This window comes from Venturia canescens, chromosome 3 (assembly GCF_019457755.1).
Source record: "Venturia canescens isolate UGA chromosome 3, ASM1945775v1, whole genome shotgun sequence".
Lineage (NCBI taxonomy): Eukaryota > Metazoa > Arthropoda > Insecta > Hymenoptera > Ichneumonidae > Venturia > Venturia canescens.
The window spans coordinates 1,891,722-1,919,502 of NC_057423.1; the positions used below are offsets into that span (position 1 = coordinate 1,891,722).

At 36.6% G+C, this 27,781-nt stretch overlaps 4 protein-coding genes and 1 long non-coding RNA gene across 10 annotated transcripts in view; 2 read left to right on the forward strand and 3 right to left on the reverse strand.

Annotated features, from left to right (window-relative positions):
• Positions 1-1,924: 1,924 nt before the first annotated feature.
• On the forward strand, positions 1,925-4,141 carry LOC122407693 (uncharacterized). Its single transcript, XR_006260258.1, has 4 exons — positions 1,925-1,973; positions 3,246-3,348; positions 3,532-3,724; positions 3,858-4,141. It is a non-coding gene; the product is annotated as an uncharacterized lncRNA (long non-coding RNA).
• Positions 4,142-4,997: 856 nt separating this feature from the next.
• Positions 4,998-10,406, reverse strand: LOC122407692 (uncharacterized). Its single transcript, XM_043414059.1, has one exon. The coding sequence runs from the start codon at positions 10,404-10,406 to the stop codon at positions 8,736-8,738; it is 1,671 nt and encodes a 556-aa protein (XP_043269994.1). The 3' UTR covers positions 4,998-8,735.
• A 111-nt stretch (positions 10,407-10,517) lies between these two features.
• On the reverse strand, positions 10,518-15,054 carry kel (kelch protein). Its single transcript, XM_043414058.1, has 9 exons — positions 14,532-15,054; positions 13,779-13,925; positions 13,179-13,583; positions 12,564-12,817; positions 12,204-12,431; positions 11,868-12,040; positions 11,656-11,796; positions 11,069-11,324; positions 10,518-10,708 (listed from the first exon to the last, which is right to left on the reverse strand). The coding sequence occupies exons 1-9, from the start codon at positions 14,594-14,596 to the stop codon at positions 10,518-10,520; spliced, it is 1,860 nt and encodes a 619-aa protein (XP_043269993.1). The 5' UTR covers positions 14,597-15,054.
• Positions 15,055-16,162: 1,108 nt separating this feature from the next.
• Positions 16,163-22,026, forward strand: LOC122407437 (polypeptide N-acetylgalactosaminyltransferase 5-like). Its single transcript, XM_043413636.1, is given in 8 exon segments — positions 16,163-16,808; positions 18,624-18,739; positions 18,742-18,947; positions 19,215-19,392; positions 20,159-20,339; positions 20,593-20,831; positions 20,969-21,106; positions 21,423-22,026. Coding segments are annotated over 8 exon segments (1,821 nt in total). The 5' UTR covers positions 16,163-16,201; the 3' UTR covers positions 21,579-22,026.
• Positions 22,027-22,750: 724 nt separating this feature from the next.
• Positions 22,751-27,781, reverse strand: part of how (protein held out wings) — a 54,329-nt gene continuing 49,298 nt past the window's right edge. For all 6 annotated transcript variants that reach the window (XR_006260203.1, XM_043413641.1, XM_043413638.1 and 3 more), the window contains one exon: positions 22,751-25,098. Coding sequence is in view for 1 of the 6 variants with exons in the window: in XM_043413643.1 (XP_043269578.1) it covers positions 25,085-25,098 (14 nt within the window). In the remaining 5 variants the exon portion in view is untranslated. The remainder of the gene's footprint in view (positions 25,099-27,781) is intronic.

Genomic DNA, 27,781 nt, shown 5'->3' on the forward strand with positions numbered 1-27,781 from the left:
CGGGGGGATGTTCGTATACCTGACGTTTGTAGTTTTTCGAAATTGTTCGGAATCATGCGCATGGCAAACCACTCAACTGGTGGCTATTTTATTATTATTGGTAGTCGGCTCTTCCTCACTTTTTCACGAGTGGGAAGAGTACGGAAGACGCGTAAACTGGAAGAACTTATTTTCCCCCGTTCATACAGAGGACTGACATTTATTGGTTAGGGTTTCCAAATCGACGGTTTTTATCATATTACGTACGAATTGCGTAGGAATGATGGCAATTATAGGGTTGGGCAGTTTTTATGAATCATGCTTTAATGTCGAGTGTACTGCATTGCATAGAATAAATAACCTCACTTGATCTCGAAAAATCTCTTGAGTCACACACAACGCTCTTTATTCATCGATCATACGAATTTCTCTTTCGCAAATGAATTTGTAATATTTGGTTTTGTCTCAATAAAGTATTTAATTATTTGAGTCAAATTGCTACGTTTCAGTATCATTCATTATTTCTATTTAGTGTTCACTCGATTTAGAATTTTAAGGAAAAGAGATTTTAATCTTGAGATCGCTACTTTTGTTATTCGACATTCGAGTTGCCGTCGCTGAGCGTCGTATATTCCGAGTAATTGTTTTCTGAAGAATAAAGGATCGAAAGGATGGTTCGGGCGTTCAGGTGCATTAGCGGCCACCAGCACGCACACGAGGGCTATATAACAATGAAACGTGTTGCCAACGATTTTATGGCTCCTGCTGTCTCGGACACGGCCTAACCTCAGTCAAGTTTTTTTTCATCTAATTTTGACATAGTGACCCGAGTTTTACTTTGGATGAATGTTGGTGAAAACGGGCATCAGGCGTAATGTAATATAAAAGCACAGTTTTTATATTAGCGTTCTGGAGATATATTTTAGGTTATATTTTAGATTTTTTGTATTGGCTAACGATAAATAAATAAACCGCTCTGCTATTCCGCACACCGTTTTATGATTTTTTTTGGAGCGTTGAGCGATGAGCGATAAAAGCGATGCTCAGGCTCAGGCTTCTTTTGTACACTCTCTTCTCTCTTTCTCCCTCCTCTATTGTGATAGCGAAGTTGGAATAGCGAAATAGAACTGGGGGGCAATGGAAAATTTTTGGAAGTTCCTTATTTCTAAACGGAATACGAAAGACTCGATCCCTTTAGCCTAATATAGAGGCCGATCTTTGGAATCCGCTTCCAGAAAATGGCTTGAGATTGAAAAAGGGTTCACTTCGTGAATTAATAGAGAATGAATTAATGGACAAATTACTTTAAATGATTTAAGATGAAACTTAAATATTATAGGTTAATAAAATATTTTATAACAAATGTCAATTCGGTAGTATGCCAGAGGACTATATAATTATTCCAGTGCATTAAGAGCATGGATCAGTCGACTAACCTCACCTCGAATTTTCGAAATGAAAATTCTCCGCTGTCGTTTGACTAATCAAAAAAAGGCTCTGTCAGCGGACGCGGAAAGATGGCAAAAATACGCTGACAGGGGCTTTTTTTTATTGATCGAACCGTGTCGAACATATTCAATTTCGAAAATTGCAGCTCCCAATTCATGAATAATTTCTCACTCATGCCACAATTCTCGAATATAATTTTTCGGCCGCTGTAGAATTATATGAATACGAATTAGATAAAAAGTCAAATTACCATGCAAAGCGGTTAGATATCAAATGGTACATTTGTCAAAACGATTTTGAATAATTTTCAGAACATGATAATTTCTCGTTTATCACTCACGTTTGAGTCATCACCAAATTCCAATTAGAAATTCAGGTGATCAAAGTCGGATCTATGTATAAATTAAAGACGTCATTACAATTGTTTGTACAGTTGGAGTTTTATTTCATTTGAATTTTATTGAGATAAAGTGGAGTATAAAAGGCTGGAAAAGTCATCGGTTGTATCACAATCAGTATTTCTACGAAGGAATTTGGTCATTCGCGTAAGTAGACTTTTTCAAATTTTATATATCATTGTATTTTACTTATTCGTATTATTTAAATATGCTGGATAGTTTTCATTTATAATTGTTTTTAACCCTTAGTGTGCACACCTTCAGAGCGAGACATTTCGTGCACATGGGGTCACTTTGACCCCAGGTCATTTCTGACATCGAATATCTCGGTAACTATGCGCTTTTCGGAATAAAAGATTTAGTCACGTTTTGCAGTTAATTAATCCAACTTTAAGGCTGCAAAGTCGGATTTCCAAAAAAATCTTTTTTCATTGCTCAAAAACGTGCTCAAAGTTGATAGTGCTCGTAAAAAGCACTTTTTCGGTTAAATCTCTCGTAAAAAATTAAATTTTGAGTTTTGAAAAAAATCCTTACAGAGTTTTACAGACAAGGGTCCATGCTTTAAGGGGCAAATAGTCCACTTTGCAACCGTTCCAAAAAGTGTATTTATTTTGGAGTATGAAGTGGCTATGCTCCCTACTTTTAGAGAAGAGATAATGATTTCTTAATATTGGGAGTTTTACTTATGAGATGCTCATCTGTAAATGCTATTCATGTGAGAAAAAAATTTTGGGGTCAACCTGACCCCCAGATGCACACTAAGGGTTAAAAATCATTTTTATCAATTATATTAATATAACAAGTAATAAAAATAATTAAATAATAAATCAATCTAATTGAAATAAAAAATCATCGGATAAATTTCAAACAAAATTGTCCGAATGAATTCGTATCGGAATAATTATCGGAATAATGATTAAATATTGAGAACGATTCGTCTATCGATCAGAACTCTTGATAATTGCGTAATAATTGGAATATTTTTTCATTCGAACCACACTGAATATGAGAAAAATATTTTTTTGTCCATCGTATATATTTTAAGCACCTGAAATAAATTTTTCTTTCTTACATTTTGTTACGAAACGAAAAGAAAAAATATCACAAAAAATGGTTAAACGTACGAGTGTGCTTGCTTGGTTGTCGCTGATTAAGCAAAAATTAATTTTCATCAAAACTCAATTTTCAAATGTTCTAAAAAACCGTGGCTTTCAGGAAAATCCATTCGTTCATATACGTACTCTTCGAAATTTTAACCTGAAACTGCAGCATTCAATTTTCCCCACATGCTCACCAAAAATATGGAGAAAAACTGACTTTTCGACTTTTTGGTCTCAGGGTGCCATCGATAATATTTGAAACGTGGATGAATCGATGCAAGCTTCATGAAACATCTCACATATATTCTCAATTTTCCAGAAACGGTTAACTCCAAACTAGCTAAACGACGATGGCATTAGCAACAAAAATGGTACTAGCTGGACTGTTAGTTCTTGCTTGCCTAGACATGAGTTCTGCAGAGGTAAATTGACCTAAATCACTAGAAAAATGAAAGCGAAATTAATTATAAAAGTATTCAATCCCATTTTTTTTCTGTACACAGCCAATAATGTATATCAAATAGAATTTCTAGAAATGCACTTTTTTCATATTCCACTTTTCCCTCGAAATTTTCGTTACGTTTAAAATGTTGTTAAATTCCAAGGACATTGATTTTCCCAAATGTCCTCCCAACTGGATTGGAAAAGTGCAAGATCCGAAGCGCTGCCACATTTACATCACTTGTACGCCTTTTGGCCCTATCTTGAGTGTATGTGAATCTCCGTTGGCATTCAATCCTATAACTTCTACATGTGATTTAGAAGAAAACGTCCCGTCCTGCAAATATGCAGACGATGGTAAGATTTTTGAAAGTATTCAAACGACTTGAACATCATTTTTGTGTGTGCGCATGACGTCAAAAAAGATGTTATGACCGATAACGATATTCGAGTTAACAATTAATTTATTTATCTTTCATTCGACAAGTAGAACCTTTCTTCGGTTTACGCGGCTAAAGGTCGGATACTCAGTCGAAATTGAGTGAACCCCAGTCGATGAAATTTCTCCGATAATAGACCGAATATCGATCAGATTCCACCATCCGATCTCACAGGAGGTACAAGGCGTAACGACGATTCGATCAAATTAATAAATAATGAGACGTTGTAATTCGTTTTCTCCCGGCAGCTGCCGTATAATTTTTATCGCTGTATTTTATCTACTCATCAAACGCTTTTAAGCACTCTGAAAATAAACAGAAATATAAAAAATAAGTATTTTGAATTTTGTCCTTTTTTTAAATTTATGTTTTTGTCTGCCTCGCTATTTATCGGAAATTCAGAGATCTTCAATACGTTTTTCAGAGCACCTGCAACAAGCTAAGAACATATTTTCTGAACAGGGATTAGCAAACATAACTAATCAGTCGCAGTTGTGAAAAGAGCTTCTTTTTATTTCGAGACTAATTTTAAATCAAAAAAATAAAAAATATGCCAACTTATAATCTTCTCCGGAATGCTATAATTAATTAATTATTGAAGAAACAAATTTTGAAAATTTTCGAAAACAATTGGAAACGCTATCGCTCCGGTAAAGAGTCTCTGGCAGCAACTCGTCATATATATAAATGTATACTTGTCTCAGAGTCGCTGCCGCGACTCTAGATAGTGCCTCGTGTTTCAACTTTTTTACTCCAGATAAACCGAATGCTTTTTTGTCAGTGTAGCGAGGGAAGGTTCACCTTATAATTGCACAGAATTTCTGAATTTCATTGAGAATGTGCCTGTTGAGAGAACTTTTGACTGTTGAAATTTTGGACTGTTCAGATGGCTTATCGTCATTCGTTATTCTCACTGTACTTTTTTCTCTATCTCTAATCACCTTCTCGAGGAAAGAGGAAGGAGTAGCCATAAGTGAAGCCGAGAAAAAAAAAGTTGATCGTGCAAAACGTCGGTGGCGAGAACTCGCTGAGATTTTATTACAATTTTCCTTATAATTCATGAGAAACGTCAGTGAGAAAAATCAGAAGAATTGATATTTTTGGTAGAGCAATTTCCAGAATGAAATTGGAAATTGGAAACCTCTGGTGAGGATTGCTGGGGCTTCATTCAACGAATGTTCGACTCTGTATACGTTCAAGAAAGATTATTCTTTATTGACACGAGCTTTTTCCAGTCCTTATATGCAAGGGACAACGGCTCCATATACAAAAAATAAATATACATGTGACAGATTCTGTCCTCCCGCAATATCCATGTCTTTTAAAAATCTAACATTATCTCTTTATTCCCATATTTTTCACAAACTCGTTCGTTCCGCGATGCCTTTATTCCTATTTCGTCGTGAGACGCGTGCTGAAAATGTGCGATATCTCGAAACATTACAATCCGTTCGGCTGATCAATTTATCTTATGAAATAATCGTTATTGTTATCGTTACGATATTTTTTCGAATAATTTTGTTTTACAATAATCTCTAATCCTCGTTATTTTCTAATACTGACTGTAACACGCTATTGACAGTTTACACGAGGAATATCGTCTCGAGTATTTTAATCAACGTTGCCTGTGATGCCTCGAGGGAAAGGAAAATACGACTAGGGATTGAGGGCTCGTTAGAAAACTATTCGCTAGCCAAGTGTCATTTTGTTGTCATTTGAGGAGTTAAGAAATCATTCAAAAGTTGGTTCAACGATCCTCCCAGACTTGGCAAATTCGAAAGATCGTGGGGTTTAGAAAGTTGTGGTTCCTCTGAAATTTTCAAGACGATAATTTTCATACTTTCTGCACTCGGACCAATGATTCGTCGAAATATACCGTTCAGGATCTTCCATAACATTTTTTTCACCTGTAAGCGAGAATCGACAAATGAAACTCGTTTTTTCGAATGTTTAGGACCGATTATATTCACATCGTCCTAATAATCCAATGGATTGACTGTTTTTTATGAATATCATCATAATTTTTTCGATTAATTGGTTTAACGATTCGTACCACTCAGTCAGATCATTTCATATGAAAATCATGCATCGTCCGAAGAGAGAAAGATATTAAAAATCGATCGAATTTACTGAAACGAGAGCGAGCTAAATTATCGATCGTAAAACCACGAATATAACCAGAAATGTTAAACTCATATTCAAAGTCATAAGTATCTGAAAAAAATTCATTACCAACACTCCCAACGTATCTTCATAAAAGTTCAAAGATGCGTCAAAACCCGCTCTTACAATTCGAGCTCTCTATTTTTCATTGTAATGTGAATCAAATGAATCTCAGTCTACTAATTTCTTTACGATAGTTTATCCGCATGCTTCAACAAACTTGTTTCAATGGAAAAACCAACTTCGATAACTCGTCTGTCTGAGAAAATTTTGCGTAAAGCTATTTTCCCTAAATTTTTTTCCCCTATATACAAAGTTCTACAAATTCACAATGGAGAGTCGAATTTATGTTACAAATTACTGCGATAACGTTTACACACATTCGAGTTTAATTGTCAACATAAAAAATACGCAAACGGCATCTCGAAATATTTTCTATTTTTGTTCGTTTTGGAATTCGCTTCCGGACCTACGGAGACGAATCAACTGTTGAGAAAAGCTGTATTTTCGTACATTTTTGCTCAACTCTTGGTAAAAAAAAAAAAAAAAAAATCAAGGCTGCTTATACGAGCCTTGCGAAGGGTGGCCGTCGCTCTTCTCCGTCCACGCAGATTTTCTCACTTTCTACAAAATTTAATATCCCGTAAAATCGATGCTGAATAATGGAAGCTGTCAAAATTCAACATATACAAAGATCAAGATTAACTCGATGATAGGGAGAAGCTGAATCGTTTATCTACTAATTCGAAATAGGAAATAGCACTAAAAAACGAAATACACGCAGAGATGGGATGAACGATTAATGTTTTTAATTACCCGTAAATCTTTGGAATTTTAGTCTCCATCGTACACTTTTTTACCAGAACCAATTCTCCGAATAGTCAATGCACCAACGAATTAATCGTAAGAATAATGTTAAATATGAGCAAATTGAAGCCATGCTATTGCACGTTTTCGACTGTTACCAACAACCACGTTTTCCCATCTCTGACGGAATGATATTCAACGATAACCAACATCGAGATAACGTCGAGTAGCTTACAACTGTAACGGAAGATTATCGTAAGCTACGAACGACCGATTCAAGCAAAAATCATCATTATATAAACTCTGTAGTCTTAAATTCTCTTGATGTCTTACGTCACAAAATTATTCGTTACAAACAGCAGCTCTTACAGTTTTTCTTTGTATAAATTATTTGAAAAAGTCACTGAAAAAACGTGAACCCTTCATAAAAATTCTATAAAGTGCTGAATTTTGTTCCTTGATATTGTCGTTCAATTTTTCGTCATTACAAGTTTATAAACCACATCAATTGCATTTAGCAATGAAAATGAAACAGTTGTACTTCCAGAATACTTCAAATTTGTTTTTTTGTTCGACTCTTTCTGGAGGCGGTATTTGAAAAATCGCTCGTTCATCGACTCAGAAAATTCGTATTCATGGCATCGAATCTTTCCAAGAGAACAAACGAAGCGTTCACGTTTTTTCGATGACTGAAATGATTTACACAAATGAAAAAAATTCAGAGGTCATATGACTTTTCAATAGACACCAACCTAATTTCACGCCTTAATAAAAGTAACCTGATTATCCATCAATAATTGTTTTGCCTGTACAATATTAAACGATCTTTTATCGTATTCATTGTCGCTAATCGATGTTCGTGAATTTTGAAAAAACGCTGCAGTTTCTTTAGACTTTTGTCCAATTTAGACAATTCAAAATTAAGAACGAATGAAATTAGGTATTGTTCAAATTATCAGGCAATGTTTCGGTTGAAAACTGTCGATCTTCAGTCTTATTCACTATTGTAATTCACGGCCAATGTAAACGTAGAATTATTATTTATCGAGTATTTAATTTAACGAAATGTTCACAGTTTCATTCGTCGTACAAATCGAACGAAAAATTGCCAAACGGTTTTCGAGTATTTGTGACGAAGCTTGACCTCATTCCCGTGCATCGTGCTCCATTCGACAAAATCGATATGCGAAAATATAACTCGGTAAACAAAGAATTGATGATTTGCCTAAAACTTTCGATTAAAATGACATTTCCAGTTGCGAACGATAAGAACAGCTTTATATTACAAATCTGTTGAATTCAAAATAGAAGAAATAAATTACGACTTTCATAAAAACAAAAACACTCATTTTCGCATATAAATTTTCTATTTCGAAAACATCACGCACACACCGACATGTACACGCATATTTATACACTCGAAACGGTGCGACCATTTCTCGTCACTGAAAAAGAGGTGACTGCAAACGCTGACTTTTTGCTTAGTCATGTAAATCTGATTAAAAAACACAAAATTTAAGAGAAAATTTTTCAAAAATTTGCTCGTCAAATAAAATCGGATTTACTCGGGTTCATTCCTAGTTTCGAGTATAAAAGTTCGCAGTTAGCAACATAACTTTCTCGTAAAAACGGTGCATGATTGGATAACGGAAAAACCATGACCGAGAGAGCAGTTTTTCGAATTGAGAAAAGTAACTTCTCCCGATTGACGATTTTATGACTGCCTAAATTTAGTTCCGTGAGTTTGAAGTTGGCATTATTGACACTCGACGGAACCCTTGATATTTTGCATTATTTTTCTCAAGTCTTAGGTTACGAGAATTTGGTCAATTCTTCCCGAAACCCAGAACTGCAAGAAATGAAAGAACATCGGTAATTAAAAAGAATAAAAACATGAGGAAGGTATCCGTTGCCTTGAAACGATGCAAACTTCGGTATAACAATGAATCGTCGTTGAATTAATCACGCGATTCCTCGGTGTCACTTTCGTGACGTTCACGGGTTTCGTCTATCCTGGGAGCAGCTTGTAACGGTTGCTGCGGTTCCAGGTTGGCTTGGTTTCTGTCATTGCTTTGGCTCTGGGAGCCCCAAGGTGGAAGCCACCGATTGACGAACCACCAGTGAAAAGAGACGCGTCCATGTTGGCATTCGGAGCGTTCGTTGCGAGCCAAAAACTGGCAAACACCAGTCAAATTTCCGGAGTTTGTACGGATGCAAGAATCATCGCAAACGTGTTGTCTCTCGGAATTTCCAGCGATCGAGCAAACGGCAGAAGTTGTAGAGGTTCCAGCAGAATTGAGAGTGCTGCCGCGTTGGCTGCCGGAGGTGGCAGCTTCGTTTTGTGACGTAGAAGCACCAGAAACCGACGGGACCGGTGCTAAACCGGCGGAATTGTTACTACTGGATTCACCGGAGTTTGAAGGATTTCCAGTGATTCCGGAAAATCCGGAATTGCTGCTCAAACCGGATGCACATGATCGATCGATTCTGCCGATGTAAATGGTTGGGCTGGAGTACAGTGGATTATTGACCGTTTGAACGAGACCCATGCGGTCGATCCTGCCAATATAAATCGCTGAATTCGAACTAGAAATCATTCTCCCTCGACAATTACAATTACCAGGATTGCGACACTGACAATCTCGGGGAAAAGATTCCGCGAGACGTCCGGTATTCATGGGGAACCTTGTATAATGATAATCTCCTCGACAAAAGGGGCATCGACAAGACCTCGTTACTTGATAGATGTAATGTCGAGAATTGCCCAATTGGCTGGCTGAATTGCCGTTTTCGTAGTATCGAAAACGATCGTGAAAGGCATTGCAATAATGACAGGCATAGCGTACATCGCGATGACCGAAGGGAAATCTCGTGCAGGATTGACACATTCGACTATGGCCAAGTTGATAAACGTAACGTCTCGTGCTCGTGGCAGCAGCAATATTCTCGCTGGAGAAACAATTTCTACCGAGGCGTCCGAGCCGATTGACACACGATTGATTGATCGTTCTCGCGTAAACGTAGCGAGGATGATCATAATGATTATTCGAGTTGGAGGGTTCAATGAAATTCCAGAAATTTGCGGATGGTAGATTTGATGACGCATGCGTTTCGTTGGCAGGACGATTGTTCATCGCACCTCGATACCACGAACGATTGTCGATTCTTTCGTACATGTGGTTATCAGCATTGTGCAATTCCAAAGAAGGATTTAAAGCGTTCTCGTTTCTCAAGCCTTCGGCACGCTGTTCGTCTTCGTTCTCGTTCATGTTCTCTTCTTCCTCTCCGTCTTCGTCCTCATCGTTGTCCAATCTCTCGTAAATATTTTCCTCTGGTTCGTTAATTCTTCCATTACGATTGTAATTTCTTAAAAGATCAACCGGATTTTGGTACTGAGGATTCAAAAAATTTGGATTTGCCGGCAACCCGTTGTTCATCCTCGGTGATGGGGCTGGTCTCTGCTGTCCACGTCCGATGTTCTGGTACGAATCTTCGCGATCTTGATTGCCGTGATTTCTGTTACGATTCATCACCACTAGAGCTAATTCGCCATTCTCATACCTCTGACAAGGACATCGAACTCCATCACAAACGTGATTCGCCCGCTGTTGTTGCACTTGCAACATCATGCCGTTTTGTTCGTAATTTTGGGAACCGCTGGGCACCGATTCTCTCGACGACTCTGACGAGTCGGGGTCGTCGCTTTTTTGTTCCACGTTGTGCCCAGCGGTTTGTTGACCTCACATCGTCGCCGGCGGCGCTTGTGGCTTGTCGATTATCGCCACGCCTGCATAACTTCGACCGATTCCCATAGAACTCGGCAATGTCGTCCAAGTATCCGTTCGTGGTGAATATACCTCTACTGAAGCCAAATTCGACGAGCCATCGTCGCCACCGACCACGTATAACAGACCGTTCAGTGCTACGACACCTAGAATGAAGAGAATAAACATTTTTTTTCAAATTTTTCATAGATTTGCATCAAATGGATCATATAAAGCTAATTTGTAGTAAAAATTTGACACGCGACAGGATTTTTTATAGATTTTCTAACGTATGTCATGTACTTTTATTTTGTCTTCGCAGAAAGATTTGACATTTTCCCTCACAACTTTCGAATTTCCGTTCTTGAATTCGTAACTTGATAATGAACAAAAATTAATAAATATTGTACCAAAATTTCTCGACAAAAGCGGGATTGAGCATTCGAATTATAATTTTAGCGTGGAATTCAAAATAATGAAGTACTTAATAGTACTATTTATAAATGAATATGAAAACAAAGGCTGACCAGCGTTTCTGCGACACAGAGCCATGTCGCTGACCGAAGTCCACTGGTTGGTATCAGGATTAAAAGCTTCGACGCTTTTTCTCACCAACGGACCATCGTGTCCACCAACAGCGTACAAAATTCCATCGAGCACGCCAACACCGGCGCCACTTCGTCTTGCCGACATCTCCGGTACTGGTTTCCACTTATCTTTTTCTGGATTATAACACTCTACGCTCGAAAGACACTGTCTTGAAGCACCGTCGTAACCACCAACCTTTGAGATCACCAATCCATTAATTGAGATAAAGTATTAACACACAGATGCAAATAATGCCAGTTATCAATCTGGTGCTTTGTTAGTTGAGTAACTATCTTTCGGATTTTAATTCTGTGCCAATATCAGATTGTTTAGAAAAAATTGAGAACAGTTATGTTGTTGGCTAAGAATTTATGGTCTAGCTGCTCGACAAGTATGAGCAAATAAAATATCAGAGAAACGTCGATTCAAAATTACAAAAGTATCGCCCAGCTCCAGTTTGTGCAAAATTTTAAAAAATATTTGACTCTCAGCTGCCATTACGCTTCTGGATATAACATTTGATTACCGCATAAAGAAGTCCTTTTACGACGCCAACGCCGACGCTACTGCGTCTCGTAGACATCGGCGAAATGTCGCGCCACTCATGGGTACGGGGATCGTAAACTTCGGCAGAATTCAAACCCGTCGAACCGTCAAAACCCCCGACCTGTGAAAGATTTACAATTTAATCCCTATTTCATTTGGGGGGGGGGGGGGCACAGGACTATAAGTACATACGGCATAAATGCAGTTGCCGAGTACGGCGACTCCCAAAGTCGATCTTCTCGCCGCCATCCCTGAACATGCTGACCACTGATCGGCAGACGCGTCATAAACGTCAACTGTTCGTACTCTCAGAGATCCATTAAAACCACCGACGGCGTAAACCCGGCCACCCAAGACCGACAATCCTGAATTGAGTAACGGTATTATTAATTTCTGGTTAAATAATTGAACAAAAGTTTTTATATAAAAAAAATGTAGTTATTTTCCATCACGTTGTGAGATTTAAGATTAAAAATTCGGCGAAATTTTTAAAAGTCAAATGGCTCGGATAGAAAAATAAAAAATTACCAGCTCGGCATCGACGTGTCGGCAATTCAGAAACTTGATACCATTGTTCTTCCTTAAAATCGTAACATTCCACACTTCTTATAGCTTTTGGAGCTTGACCACCGACAACCAGTAATACCTTTGGCAAACCACGCGGTTGTCGTGGTTTCGTTCGAGGTGATTTGAACAAAGATTTCTGCTCTCCCTTGAGCAAATGATACTTCAGAGCTTCGATGAGAAAATCTTTGCCTAAATCGAATAATTAATCGATTTTATATAAAATCTAATTGACAAGTTTTTACCAAGTGATGAACTGTTGATTGATATTTTTTTCGTATAAGTTACGGGATCTTTATAGCTCCAAATATTTGTCTTAATTACACTGCAAGTTAGCTTTCAGTAGAGGTTCCTCCTCGACTCGCTGAACGAGATAATCCTGTGACAATAACGGTAATCTCACGTGTTCCATCAATTGTGCTAAAAAGCTTTGACGCTTTTCTAAATCCGAATGTACCCACGAAATGACACATTCAAAAACTTTCTCCTCTGATGGAACGGTCAAACGATCACTACATATAAGAGCAGCCACTTGTTGCGGAGCCAGTGTTAAAAATTCTTCACCCTCAACAACCTCACTAGAAGAAAAGAAAAATTATAAAGTTTCGGTAAGCGTTTCATAGCATTTGTGTTCTAAAATATATACTCTCTCACTTTGGAATGTTGAACCGAATGATATTTTGTTAAAAACACTGATTTTTTTGATTCGAATGACAAAGAAAAGTTCTTCTAAAGAATCAAGTCAAAAGAAGTAAAACAATTCTTTAATTTGACAATTTCATATCAAATACAACTTTTTACTGTGAAAAATTACAATTTTGTTTTATGTTTGTAGCCATTTGTAAATCAACTTCGTTTTAAGAACTTTGTTAATGGAATTGAGAATACTTATGCAAGAAAAACTGCTATAAAAAGTTATGGCTTGTGAAAAAATCTTACGAAAAATGTTGTTCGATGTAGCTGTCAGCGTGCGAGAGTAGTTCCAGACATCCGTGAAGGTCAGCAAAGGCTCTGATCCCTAAACAATTTGAGGGATGTAATTGAGCTTGCAGAAAGTCGCAGCAAGCATCTCTGACATCGGTGAGTTGAAGGAGGTTTGCAGCAGGTAATAAAACTTGTACATTTTCCTCAGTAACATGAACCTCTGCGGAATAAACGTAGTCGACCAATAATTCAAGCGCGGAATGATCGACACCTTGCAGCTTTATTCGCTGCTGATCTCGCTCTTCGAAACTCGTGAACATAGCATAAAAATATGGACTGCAGGCAGCAAGGACCATTTTATGAGCAGGAACATCGCTCCCTCCATCCGCCATGAGAGTTACGTCGCACAAAAAATTCTGCCTGAATTATGAGAGATTTCATTTATAGTTTATTTGGGAAAAGGTTATTTAAACAGATCACTGAGTAACAGAAAAACATTGGCCGATAACATCGTTAGTACTAAGAGTTTTTAAAAAAATAAAAAATAAATACAAAAGTTTGCAACAACTGTGTGTTAACAGAAAAGTAAGTAAAATCAATATGTTGTGAACATACTTTCTCATGGCATTCATGACATCAAATGCCCTGTTTGTATGATGATGATTCCTATAGGGCGGTTTATCCTTCCCACTTTCTCGCGGTACATGCTTTTGGGAACTCTCATCGAGAGAATTCTGGCTGGCATAGCGGAGCAACAAGCAACTTGCAAAAAAAAAAAACATCCAGTGAACTAATATTTGTGAAAGACTGTGAAAAAACTTGGGTCAGAGGTAAATAGTATCAGTTTCAATAAAAAATATTGTCCAGTAAATAACTCTTTGAACTCATGACAAAATTTGAATAAAGAATAAATCGAGAAATCATTTATTAAGAAATAAAAATGAAATTAATTTGCCATAAACGTCTTCAATAATGGAAGAATCAAATAATGAAAAATAATTAGGATGAAATTTTGGAACAACCATAAAATAAGCAAAATAAATTTGCTCAGGTTCTCAAATCATTACTCTTATTTATTATTATCTTATCCACTAACAAAACTGTCATGAGTTTTATATAATAAGGGATAACGTGTTATGTATTTGAACTATGAAATTTTGCCTGAAGATAAGTGCATGAGAAAGAATAAAATTTCAGAGGTATGAATATTTGACAACTTAAGACAGAAAAATATTTCCTAATTGAAACATCAAAACGAAAAGAACAGAGATTCTCTGGACCCAAAAGTATATAATCCAGGATCGTTTGAGCGATTGTCATCCTGAAAAGTTTTCTTTACAGATGCAAAAACAAAAACATTTCGCTTACCTGCCAACATTGTCATTTTCAAGGTTGTTTGGATTTTGTCCCTGTACTGCGACGCTTGCTTCCATTTTAGCGTTGTTTCTTCTATTTTTTTTCCTTTTTATGCAGTTTCCTTTAAACCTTTGCAAAATCCTCTTTGATACAACACCAGATCTCTATGTACACAGACATAAGCCTACCCACGAAGCTTCGAACGAGCAAAAACAATTGACAAAATACAGCAAATAGCAAACTTCGAGATGCGACTGCATAAAATGAATCGGAGCACACCGATCGAGAGAAAAAACAATGACTGTCATATCCCGAGCTCGAATGCGATAATTCTCAACCTTAACATTCGTTTCGACAAACAAAACATTATGCGAGTCGATAAGGGCCGAGGCAAACTCAATGGAAACGTTATGTTTATATTGAGAGACAGGAGATGGGGATCTTTGTTTTGGACCTTATAGTAGCTGAGGCGGTTGAACTGGATGAACTTGGTTCCCCATCCCCGTGACATTCGTGTTTGAAATTTTTTCCAATTCTGATTTTTTGAATACCAGTGACCATTTGATCAATACTTCAGGTATAGTATCCGTCACCGACGAACGATTTCCAGTCAAACCGCTCTCAAGTTTTGAAAGGAAAACGGAAAAGCTTTAACAAGTGAACGTTCCAATGACTAATGTTTCGTGTCAACGATTCAACTGAACGAAAACTTTTCTGAGTCTACCAATGATTTCCTTACGATTTACAAATTATTGAAATTGTAAAATAGGAAAACACTTCATGTGGGCGAACCGGGTCAACGTGCGTTTTTTTATTGTAGTGTGCTTCATAAAAGCGTTCTATCGACTCAGTCGGTATAGTAGTTTTCGAAAAACGGTATATAAACGGCTTCGGTATATAAACGAAGCAGGTTATCCTTCGATAACGATTGAAGAAATTCCGATGCGTTTTAACGATGCGAACGTTGATCATGTCCTAAAACGAATGAGGTAAAAAATACTTTTTTATGGATAACACAATGCGTTTTATTAAACAAAACTGGAAAAAAGAGTCAGTTCGAGGTCAGCCCTCCGGTAAGATCGCCCAGTCGCGGAATAATTTCTTATTTACTGGGTGACTTACATATATGACACTTCGACACTGAGGTTGCGACTAAAGTGAGAATGTTAGCGCCCCTCCATCCGCCAAAAACTCGCAACTATTGCAGAAAACTCGACGGAGGGAAGACTCTCAGAAGTATTGAAAAAATCGACACTCTTATTAATGAGCTAAATTTGTATTTTGTTTTCTCTTTTTGCCCCGGTCTTCCCTATATCGGTGGAATCGCGTTCTCTTTAATTTCTGTCGCCGAATACTCTCAAATAATCGATCTGACTCATCAAAAAACCTCTGTCCGCGTACACGGTTTTCAAGTTTTCGAGCGTTTCGAATTGAAACCGACGAACGTGCTGATAAACTCGCACGTGACAATGCTTTGTTTTGGGTCTACATGGAACACGATTCCGTCCAAAAGCACGAAGAGAATTTAGCCCGAGATAAGCTCTTAGCAAATCTAAAAAACAGTGAGATTAGAGAAAAGAGAGAGGGTATGGCTGACATGAAAACGAAAATCAGCTGACTCGGAACGCAGTGGCAATTCGAAAAACGTCGACGTAACGTACACGTTGTAAAACTTTGGAAAAATGCTTCGCTCGAAGAAAGTTCATTACCGTGATCCTGTGATATTAATGCTGATGTTGTGTATGTTTGTTTGGTTCTTTACCGTCGTTCTGATGAGATCTTTCTTCGCGAATTATTCATACAGTCAGAGTCGTAGTGGAAATATCCATGAACAATTGTCTGTGGAGAGATTGCGAGGCGAAGAAAGTGCACAAGTACCAGCAGCAGCACCACCGGTAAAGAACAGACAAAGGCGTTATTCTCAAACGGAATTACACCGGTGGAGACCCGCTCGGCCCGTGAGAGAAAACAAAAATAGTCCCGGCGAAATGGGTAAACAGGTGCTTATACCGCCGAAAGACGAAGGCGAAATGAAAAAACTCTTCGAGCTCAATAAATTCAACCTGATGGCGAGCGATATGATCGCGCTAAATCGTTCCTTGACAGATGTCAGAAACGATGCTTGCAAATCGAAAAAATATCCGAAATACCTTCCCGACACAAGCGTCGTTATTATTTTTTACAACGAAGCCTGGAGCACCTTGCTCAGAACCGTTTGGTCGGTCATTAATCGTTCACCGAGGAGTCTTCTAAAAGAAATTATTCTCGTTGATGACGCGAGTGAACGAGGTAACTGTCCCATTGAAATTCGAAACTTACCTTCGTGTCGCAATTTACTTCGTTGATAAACATGGCAAAATTTATTTTTTCAATCTTTGTTCAGATTCTTGTGAAACGTTTGAAAAGTGATGAAATCATTTTCACATATTGCCACATCGACGATTCAAGTGAAATCGATGCATCGGTGGAAAAAGTTTTAAGAATTTTTTTAGACGCTACAGGCAGCGGACGAACATCAATAATTATTGACTCGATGGTAGCAAATCTTCAGAGGCACTTTAGAAAAAGTTGTCCATCGGTGAACACTATAAATCGAAATCTACTCGACCGATCTTTTTGAAATTTGGCATGGTACTTCCTCACGCAATTGACCAAGTATCCACGAGAGGATGTTTTTTTTTTTTTCGATTTTTCGCATTTTTGTGACACTTAGAAGTGAAAACACTGATTTTCGTCTAAAAAATGAGCCTATCTCTTTGTATTTTCAAATTCATCTTTCGTGAGAAAGTTTTAATTATCAAATTTTCAAATTCATCTTTCGTGAGAAAGTTTAAATTATCAAATTTTCAAATTCATCTTTCGTGAGAAAGTTTTAATTATCAAATTTTCAAATTTATCTTTCGTGAGAAAGTTTTAATTATCAAATTTTCAAATTTATCTTTCGTGATAAAAGCCTTACCCCCTGGTACGATTTCTGGTTTGACAGAAGTCTGTCAGAGGGCTACGGACGGAGCGCTCTCGCGTCAGCGGAGCACCGCCCGTACGACAATAAGCCTCCCAACCTTTCTTGCATCCTCCTCCTTATTCCTACCAAAATTGTACACAAACAAAGCAATAACGGAGCATATCATTCCTCGATCACGAGAAGATTGCTTCTCGCAGTACGCTTTAGCGAGGCTAAGCCCGATTGCGTAGCGAGGAAGCAATACAGAGAGCACTAGCTGCTCCTATACCGGACGAAAGTATCCGTTCTTGAAGGTCGAGTTCGAGCCAAGCTCCTCGAATTGCAAGATGGGGAAATCGGAAGGCTTTACCCGCTCCTGGCAAAAATCCGCCGGTCAGTGCACGAACCTGCACAATGACATCTCTCCTACGTGAGAGAAGAGGATCTAAAAAATCCTATAAGTTCCGATATTTGGGATTTTGACAACCTCCCGAATATCGAAACGTTTCATCTTATTGTAAAATTAATCTCCGGAATGCTATAATTAATTAATTATTGAAGAAACAAATTTTGAAAATTTTCGAAAACAATTGGAAACGCTATCGCTCCGGTAAAGAGTCTCTGGCAGCAACTCGTCATATATATAAATGTACTTGTCTCAGAGTCGCTGCCGCGACTCTAGGTGTAACTATGAAAAATTAGATAAAAGCTCTCGTAGATACCTGGTCAATTGTGTAAGGAAGGAACTTTTTTCCGGAGTGCCTCTGCTAGCGTCGAGTTAATTATCGACATGGGAGTTTTTAAAATTCAGGAAATCTTGTTCGTATATTGTATTGTGATGTCGCAATCAATAAAACAGATTCGTATTATCTGTGGCGTTTAAAAAAATTCTCAAATTTTCTTTCACCGAATTGACGTAACTCCGCCCTCAATGTGTATTATCCATAAACTCTTTGAAGAAATTGCTAATTCAACATTAAAATATTGATTTAATTTACAATCGTTGAACAATGTCAATCATATAGTAGGAAAGAATTTATTCTCTCTCGATGCGATGGACCTCGATTTCGTGAAATGATGTCGACGAGTCGTCCAATTAATGAAAATTTCGAGTATCGACGCGCTATCATTGTATAAACATATGATTTATCATTTTTTAGAATATCTGAAAGAAAAACTGGAGAATTACGTGAAAACTCTGCCAGTTCCGACTTTCGTACACCGTCATCGGAATCGTACTGGTTTGATAAAAGCTCGTTTGTCGGGAGCCACAAGCGAGCAACAGGGCAGGTCTTAACGTTTCTCGATTCTCACTGCGAGTGTTCAGAAGGATGGCTCGAGCCACTTCTCGCGAGAATAGCAGCGGACAGGAGGACTGTTGTTGTCCCGATAATCGATGCACTAAATTACGAAACGTTTGCGTACACGTGTAGCAGCGCAACTGGGGTATGGGGTGGATTTGACATGCGACTCGCATTCAGTTGGTAAATATAACGCATATGATTAATTATGAAAAAAAAACAACCGAAATGATTGAATAATTTTTTGTTGAGAAATTCTCAACAAATAAATAAAACAAAAAAATCAAATTCTCAGACAAAAATTCGTTCGAAGGGGTTCAATTTTGCATGTTTTGCAATCGAGAATATGGCTTTATCATTTACGAACTTCTGCGGATGCATTTCAACCACTTACCTTGAAATCGCGTTGTTATTTCTTTACATCGATGTTATTTCGAGCCATCTTTATAGGTTTTTCATTCCCGAAAGAGAAAAAAAAAGAATAAACGGCGATTATACAGCACCATTTCGAACACCTACGATGGCTGGCGGATTGTTTTCGATAGACAAAGATTATTTTTATGAAATAGGATCGTATGACGAGAAAATGCTCATTTGGGGTGGGGAAAATATCGAAATGAGCTTCAGGGTAAGTTTGTTTTATTTGCTGATTACTTAGGTGTCGTCATAAAAACCCATACATTTTTTTATCCCCACAAATATAATTCTCCATCATCCTACAGTTGTAAACTTTAGATTTTCCATTTGAGAAAGCTGCAAGGAAAAAAAAAACATGATTAATCGAATTAATCGAGGACACGTCGGGCGATACTATTAACCGGTTGACTGGTATTGAATCATATAGTACAAAAAAAAGTCGGGCCCATTCTGGCTTTGTATCATATGTTTACATATTGAAATAACTTTTTCAATTTTCAACCGATTTGAACAAAACTTGGTATACAATGGTTTTTGGGGTCGCTGAGTCGATTTTTGAACTTAATTTTCACCTCAGTACCCTTGGAAATGGGGAAAATCGAAGGTTTAGCGTGAAATTTTTCGTTTTTTCAATGGATTTTCATGACATGAAAATTTTTAGTTTTTTAGCACACTGGACTCTTTCATCGAAATCAGACAAAATTCGCTACCCCCAAAAATGTGAAAAATAAGGGTTCAGGGTGAAATTTGTTAATTTTTCACTGGGAAAATTGCATGCTTTATCACATGAAAATGGAATCAGCAACCTCGAAAACCCTCAGAAATAAATTATCGTGATTTTAGGTAACATATTGGCTCGTACCAGTTTTGGCACAAAAACTGGAAAAAAGCTCACCAGTCAACCGGTCAAGGTGACTCCTGTACTGCGTGCTAGTCAAATGGGTGTTAAATTTTCATCTTGTCAGCTCTTTTTATAGATATGGCAGTGCGGTGGAACACTAGAAATGCATCCTTGTTCCCGTGTCGGTCATGTCTTTCGTGACGCTTCCCCATATCCATTTCCCGGTGGTGCGGATAAAATCGTTCACTACAATACAGGCAGGACAATTGAGGTCTGGATCGACGATTGGAGAGATTTTTATTATACAATGATACCAGGTTTGTCTATGAATTTGAGTTATTTGGTTCAATCATCAATATTTAAAAATTGACGAGCATCAATTTCAAAGATGTTTCCCTTTGCGACTATTCATTTTTAAGGAGCACGATAACGTTCGAATTTCTCGAATGTCTTGAAACTTTTCTCCCCAAGCTCACGGTGAATCTCTCTAAATATATTGTTTAATGTAGCTTGTGTTGGTGTTGGAAATTGGGAGGGATTAACCAACTTTGAAGTCTGATGATCTTACAGCTGCTCGAAATTCTACGATTGGAGACATTTCCGAACGAGTGAAACTCCGAAAAAATCTCAAGTGCAAGAGCTTCAAATGGTACCTCGAAAATATCTATCCGGAATCTATTATGCCATACGACGGTGATTATTTCGGTACTCTAAAGAACGCTCATACACAAAATTGTTTTGTTGTATACGATAAAAAAGATGGTGCGAAGGTGAGCCTCCAAGAGTGCCAGGAAACTTATTTCTTGCAGGTGAAAAAGTTAATTATTCTCAGGACTAATAAAAAAGCAGCCCAAAAAACAGTTTTTGCACTTCATCGAGGGTTATAGATGCTCGAACGTTTCTCGAGTGGAACAAAAGTAAATGTCGCTTATTCGGGTCTTTTCAGATGTGTATCTACCAGAAACGGAATCAAGTAATCATTTGTAATAAATTGTGTCTGAACGTGGCGAGCCCAAAAGAGCCTGTTACAATGAAGAATTGTCAGGGTTCAGGAAAAGATCAAGCATGGAGTTACGACGGAGACGTGAGTTTATTTTCATACGCCTTTGAATCGATACTCGAAAATGTTGCCACCAGCGAACGTAGGAGAATTTGCACTCCAATTATTTGTTGAAGAGGCGTACAATAAACGTCTACGACCTTGCAAATTGGTTTGAGAAATAACAAAGTCCATTAAATATGAAAAGCTCCAAACGATGTTCCCTTACTATTTCTTGTCTTAATGATTAAACTGACTGGCAATCAGGTGAAAGAAATTTATCGGTAACGATACCGTTTCTAATAATACTGCGTGCCCGATATAATGGAAGATTGTAAAAGTATTTTCACCTTAATTACAGACAAAAATGATAAGACAAATAATCACGGGTAACTGTTTGTCGATACCTCGATCCGGCGATTTGGCACGACCGATACTGGCCAAGTGCGATCCTCAGGCAGTCGAGCAGAAGTGGGAATTTCAAAAACAATTCAAACTCTCCGACCTGAATGATTAAAAATTCGAACAATGGTGAAACTTCTATCGTCGGAATAATCAAAGAAATTGATGATAAGAAAAAATGCATTAAAAAAATGATTTTCAACAAAATATTCCGGGCTCGAAAGCATACCTCCGAATACGCACAATCGATCAGAGGAAAAATAACGATGCTTACCTGCTATTGCCATCCGAAGATTTAATTGATACGATAGAGCCAATGCTGCTTCGATTTCCACTGCATTCAGCAACAACTTGATGAAACTACAGATCTGTGGATATTTCATTTTTATCCGCATAGTTGGGAAATAAACGACCATCGTTTTTTCATTTCATTTTATTATTCCTAAAAATAACAATAATAATAATAATGGTAGGATTAATAATAATGATAGTATGGATATTGAACGGTTGCAGTGTAACAAGAGTATTAAAAATATGTCTCTACCGTTCTTGGGAACGGAACGTGGGAGTTGTCACGCGCGTTCTATGCTCTATACATAAAGATATATGTTTGTAATTCGGTGGCACCTATGGACAATAAATTTTAGCCTTATGAAACACGGATATAATGTATGCTTTTGTACGGTAATGTCGTGTAATGGATTTTGACCACAGAAATAAAGCTTTATTGAGTTCAACGTGATTGATTGAAACTCAAAAGGAGCTGAAAAGTTTCGCATCATAGTTATTGTAATGCGGGGGTGTAAGTGAATCGCAGATGTGCAATATGATTCGATGAAATACAAGTTGATGCTTTTGGCGATTGATTATATTTTGTTTTCAATCGTCTAATGCATTTTCGCAAATAATTTCGTATCACGTAGACACAGAAATTGTAGTAAGCCTGTGAATTTCAGTTTCGAAAATTCGTCGATAAGAAACGAGACAGATTTGTTACTCGCAAAAAGTTTGAGGCTGTATTGTGGTATAGTTATAATTTAAGTTCAATTTTTCATTACTTTTTGTACTCAATGCTTGATGCATTATCGCATCATTTCGAAAGTTTGGGGCTGATGACAGTTCCGTTTTTAACGTCGTAAGTCACCTGTGACATCGATGACAATTAACGAAATACTTTATTTATATCTACAAATTCGATTCTATTATTGATTCCATGCTTTGAAGAAAGTCCTACAACTCCGTAATCGGATCTCCGCGGTGATAGGTACAAAAAGAGAGAGGGAGAAGTAGAATGAGAAGAAAATTTTTTATTTTTTATAATCATACTATGCATTTTTAATATTCGATTGAATATTGCCACGTAAATATCCTGCATGGAAAATCTAAGGCACGCGAAGTTTCAATCGCGTTTATTTTCGTTTCAGTCACGCATTGCGGACGTAATTTTGATTACGAGAAAGAAAAAAACAGTACTTCCATACCGATTATTTGTCATTTGCGAAAATATTATTTTTATAATTCTTCTTTGTGTTAACCGCCGCGATCGTGACGAGCGCACGACAACACAACGTGAGTATCTATCGACGCAAAATATAGCTGAACTTGTCGAACGGTGGTTCATTCATATTTCAATCGATTGATTAGTTGACTCGTCGATAAATTCGAGCTTATATTTTGTGCGTTTTCCGTTTAATAATATATTTTTATATAATCATCTTTTATACTTTCAACAGTTACGTACAATAATAAAATATAATTCCAAATGAATAAACTTAAGTAAATTGCAGATCACTCTTTTATGCACGACGATGCTTATTTCATATTTTTTAAGCATTTTTTTTGTTTTTTTGTTTTTGTTTTTTTTTTTTTATATACACAAAAGACGAGCTACCGTATAACATCGAACTATTGAATCATTTCGAATCGAAATAATAAAGTGGGCGTAATAGCAGAAAAAAAAATATTATTAATAATGATAATATTAATAATGAACGATGGTCACAATTGTTTCCACGTCTGATAATTGTACAGATATATAACATACAACTAAAATTCGTATAGTCACATATATATGGCAGATCTAAAAGTTATTAACGAGTGTTAATTTTCTTTTTTTCTATTTGCTCTTGATTATCGATCATTTGTTTTTCTGTGTATTTTCTTATTCTTTTCTGTAACGTTAATCTTTTATTTTTTCACCGTTTTTTTTTGCTGCTCTCCCTTTGCTTTTCTAATTTCCTTGATTTCAATGAACATTCAAGTAAATCAATCTCTCGCACAATCGCTCCGCACCCTGCACTTGTGAAACAAATGACATACAAATTTTAATTAAAACTGTATAACTTATGAACTTAATAATTTCGCAGTGACGAGTGTCAACAACATAGATAAATATCATTTTCTTATTTTTCTTTTTTTCATACTTTTGATCTCTTTATAAATCGTAACGCCAACAAATTCACGTTATTTCTCTCTTCGTTCTGTTTCCACTAAACATAATGATTGATTAAAAATAAACGATCTTTCTTGTTTTATCTGCTTAATAGAAATTCTTGATATACATATCTCTGCAAGTATTTCGAAACGATGATTTCTTCCTCTTGTTTTTCAAGTGTTTTATACGTTCTTGACTCAAATACGTTTTATTTTTATTTGCATTATAACAGAGGACATTAAGGCGAAATCGATCTGAAATCGATGGTATTTCGCAACGTTGAATTTTGGTGATTTATTGCACGTTTACATTGTGTGGCCCCGAACGACGAATGATTACAGTTCGAATCTTACGCCGAACAGACATCTTTTCGTGATATTATAATTCTACGCAATAATTAGCCGAAAAAAAGAAGAAGAAGAAGAAGAAGAAGAAGAAGAAGAAGATGAAGATGAAGAGAAAGAGGAGAGTGACAGATTTTCAGAAATGCATATTGCTTGGCTAATTACCTCGAGAGCCCGAAAAAAACTACTCGCAACTCTTAATAACGTACTAATAAACTTAATAAAATACCTCATAATCACCAGTCGTGATAATAATTTGCTGGTCGTCGGGAGGGGGTTGGGGAGAGGTTCTCTCGATCATAGTCTTCCGATTGAACAAAACGATGATTTTCTTGAAAAAACACCTCACGTTTGAACTCTCCTCACGGTAATCATTCATTGTTCGTCCATTTTTTTTCTATACTCAAAGAAACTTCTAATACTCGCAGGATCGGAGGAAAAAAAAAATGTTATGTCCCGAAGGTTGCACTTCTCCGATGACTGAGAAACAACGTTGAAGCTGTTGCTCAATGAAATAAGTACCAAGAGAGAACCGCGAGGATACTAAAAGAAATGGAAAAACTTAAAAATTGAAGAGAACGAAAAATCCGAGACAACGAATGCAAGTACAATCCTTCGGACATTTTTGTATTGCGGGATCGTTGAGGGTGAGATAGAAAGAGAGAGAGAGAGAGAGAGAGAGAAAGGAGGAGAAAGAAAGGGGAGGATGATGGATAATTTTGTGACGAACAGGGGCTGGTGACGCGGACGGCGAAGACGCTCGGCTTCGGATTGGTGAACCATATCATACGCGGATGCTGTTCCAGAGTCCAGGTGTTAGCACGGGGCGAGTGGATTCCATTGTTAGCACTCCAAGCCTACAGGCCATGGACAACCAGGGTTAACAAGAAAAAGAAAAAAGAAAAAAAAAACAGTATTGTTAGTATGTTTGATCATGACTGATCGACGTTAAACATTATTAATAATATTATTATATTATTTATCATTTGTTTCGATATGCTGCCGTCATGTGATTTTGTTTATTTTTTTTTCTTTCTCTTTTCTTTTTTAATATTTTCATCTCTCTCTCTAAAATAGCAGCATTCAGCTGAGAGAAATATTGGTTAGTGAAAAGCAATGCGTTTTGACTAACAGTTCCTTATGCGAAAACAATTTGCCATCGGAATCGTTGCGCATGAGAGAACGAGTAGTTATGTTAATGATAAATCAATGAAAATAATATATATATATATATATATTCAAATTGCACGTTAGAACAAATGAGAAAGTGAGATAGATAGAGAGTAAAGTTGCGTGTTCGAATTTCGTCAATGATATTCATCTCTTCGTACCAAGAAAAAATGCATTGCTTCACACGTTATTGAGACACGTGATGAAAATCGAGTGAACGATCAAACAAAATCAAATAAGTATCATGGAATGTGGCGAACGAGATAATAAAATTTCGTTTTTTTTTTTTTTTTCTTCAACAAACAGTTATCGAGAAACATTATTATAATTACATTCTAAACATATACATAAATATATATAAATGTTTGAACATATATATTTATATATACATAAATAATTAAATAGCATAAATATGGCTCGTGTGTACCCTCCCCGCGCATAGGACAGGCAAAAAGAGGCTAAGAGTAAACGAATTCGTCTAGCAATCGTGAAAGATGTTATGTCGAGATTATTGAAATTTTAGCTTTTTACGTTTGAAAGTGAGAGATTAACATTTCGTTTGAACTAATTAGATAAATGATTCAACATTGCGATTAGAACGTAACATTGTCTTTTTTATTTTTTGGTAGCTTTGCATATTCGTTGCCCATTGGATGCATTTTATGCACGAGATCGCGAACCTTCTTCGTCTACGTTTTGTTTTTTGGCTCGATTGTTATGCATACAGTTATTGGCGAGTAATTAATGGATTTTTTTTTGTTTTTCTTTTTAATTTTTAAACCAAGAGTCAAAGGAACCCCGCTTGTACCGAATTATCCACCGATTTTAGAGGCAGCTTGGGTGTGCACCTGCCGCACCAACATAGCAGTGCTAAGTGAGTGACATTGTTTTTTATTTATACAATTGTTTATTTTAAAAAAATTTCTAGCACCTAAATCAGGCACAGTTATCCTCACTTTAATGATGCTTTCGTATTAATTCTCAGATAAATTTATTGATAATAATAATAATAACAATAATAATGATGACGATGATGATGAATAATAAATAACAGAATCATTAATTCCCATCAGCCAGCGGGTATTGCAAAAGGCTTACTGAGTTAGGCACGTGCCATTGAGGACAGACTATTCATACAATTCCAGGCATTTCATGAAGCATGTAAATCTCAATGAATGAATATCATTGTATTATTTGACAGTTGTAATTGATAGAAAAAATATATAAATAAATAAATAAATAAACAATAATAATAATAATAAATGTGTAGACGTTAGTGTCAACTTGGCCATGTGGAGCATTTTTGTTAGTTCGATAAATAAATAAAAAGATGGTGCGCGCTTTTGTGCAGACTATAACGGATGAAGAGAAGATAAATATGATTAAGAATAAAAAAATAAAATAAATAAATGAGTCGTAAATTAATAAAAGTACAAATTAATTGCGTCTATGATGTGGGTGTGAACATGGAAAAAATAGTCATTATTATTATTATTACGAAAGAATGTTAGTGATAATACGTGAAAAAGGGGGTGGGACGTCAGCTTTCGAGGCAGCGAATTTTCCATTTATTTGCGCCGTCTTTTGAACGTCGTTCGCCCCCGAGGATCATTTCATTTTTCTTTTCTTTTTTTTTCGTTACGAGCTCATCACTTTTATCGTTCAACCATCGAAAATGAAACAACTCGATCGTTCCAATTGAAAATCAAATCAATCGAATACTCGAACCAGGAAGAAAATGGGAAGCAATTATTGTTTTACGATTTTATCTAATCAAAACACCTTTCTCAGGTGATAACAACGATTCGTGTGTCTTCTCGATTGGTTAAATCAACACAATGACCGATACGAAAAAAAGGAAGAAACCGTCACGTCGCCACCCGCGTTACCACCCCTGTAATTTATTCGTAATAAAAATAATGCTTGTCTTCGTCTTCATTTATTTTCATTTTTTTTTTTTTTATAAATATTTATTCAAATCATAATAATATATAATAATAATGATATATATATATATTTATATATAAATATATAATGTATTGTATATAAATTTATATACAGATTAAATGGAAATTCGATAAGTGTTCCACAGGCACAAGTTGCCAAACGAGGGGGGGGGAAAAAAAAAAAGAAAAAAAACCGAAACAAATGCAAAAAAACGTATACAATGTCCTGGAAATTTGTCGTTCCTATTATTTCATATATAAAAACAAAAAAACAAAAAAAAAACAAAGAAAAATTCATAAAAATTCTGTTCGATACATGAAGCACCAGTTGGTCAACAATGGTTGTTGCTCAAATTTGAATTGGGGCACCAACACCACCACTGCCCCTAATTCGTTGGATTTCAAAATTTCATTGAAATCGATC

Excerpts from the sequence above, each read along its gene's own strand:
- kel (XM_043414058.1), bottom strand. The coding sequence starts at position 14,596 with ATGGAAGCAAGCGTCGCAGTACAGGGACAAAATCCAAACAACCTTGAA. Across the intron at positions 13,926-14,531 it reads GAAAATGACAATGTTGGCAG|TTGCTTGTTGCTCCGCTATG; the intron begins GTAAGCGAAATG and ends TTTTTTTGCAAG. Across the intron at positions 12,818-13,178 it reads TACATCGAACAACATTTTTC|TGAGGTTGTTGAGGGTGAAG; the intron begins GTAAGATTTTTT and ends CTTTTCTTCTAG.
- LOC122407692 (XM_043414059.1), bottom strand. The coding sequence starts at position 10,406 with ATGATGTTGCAAGTGCAACAACAGCGGGCGAATCACGTTTGTGATGGA.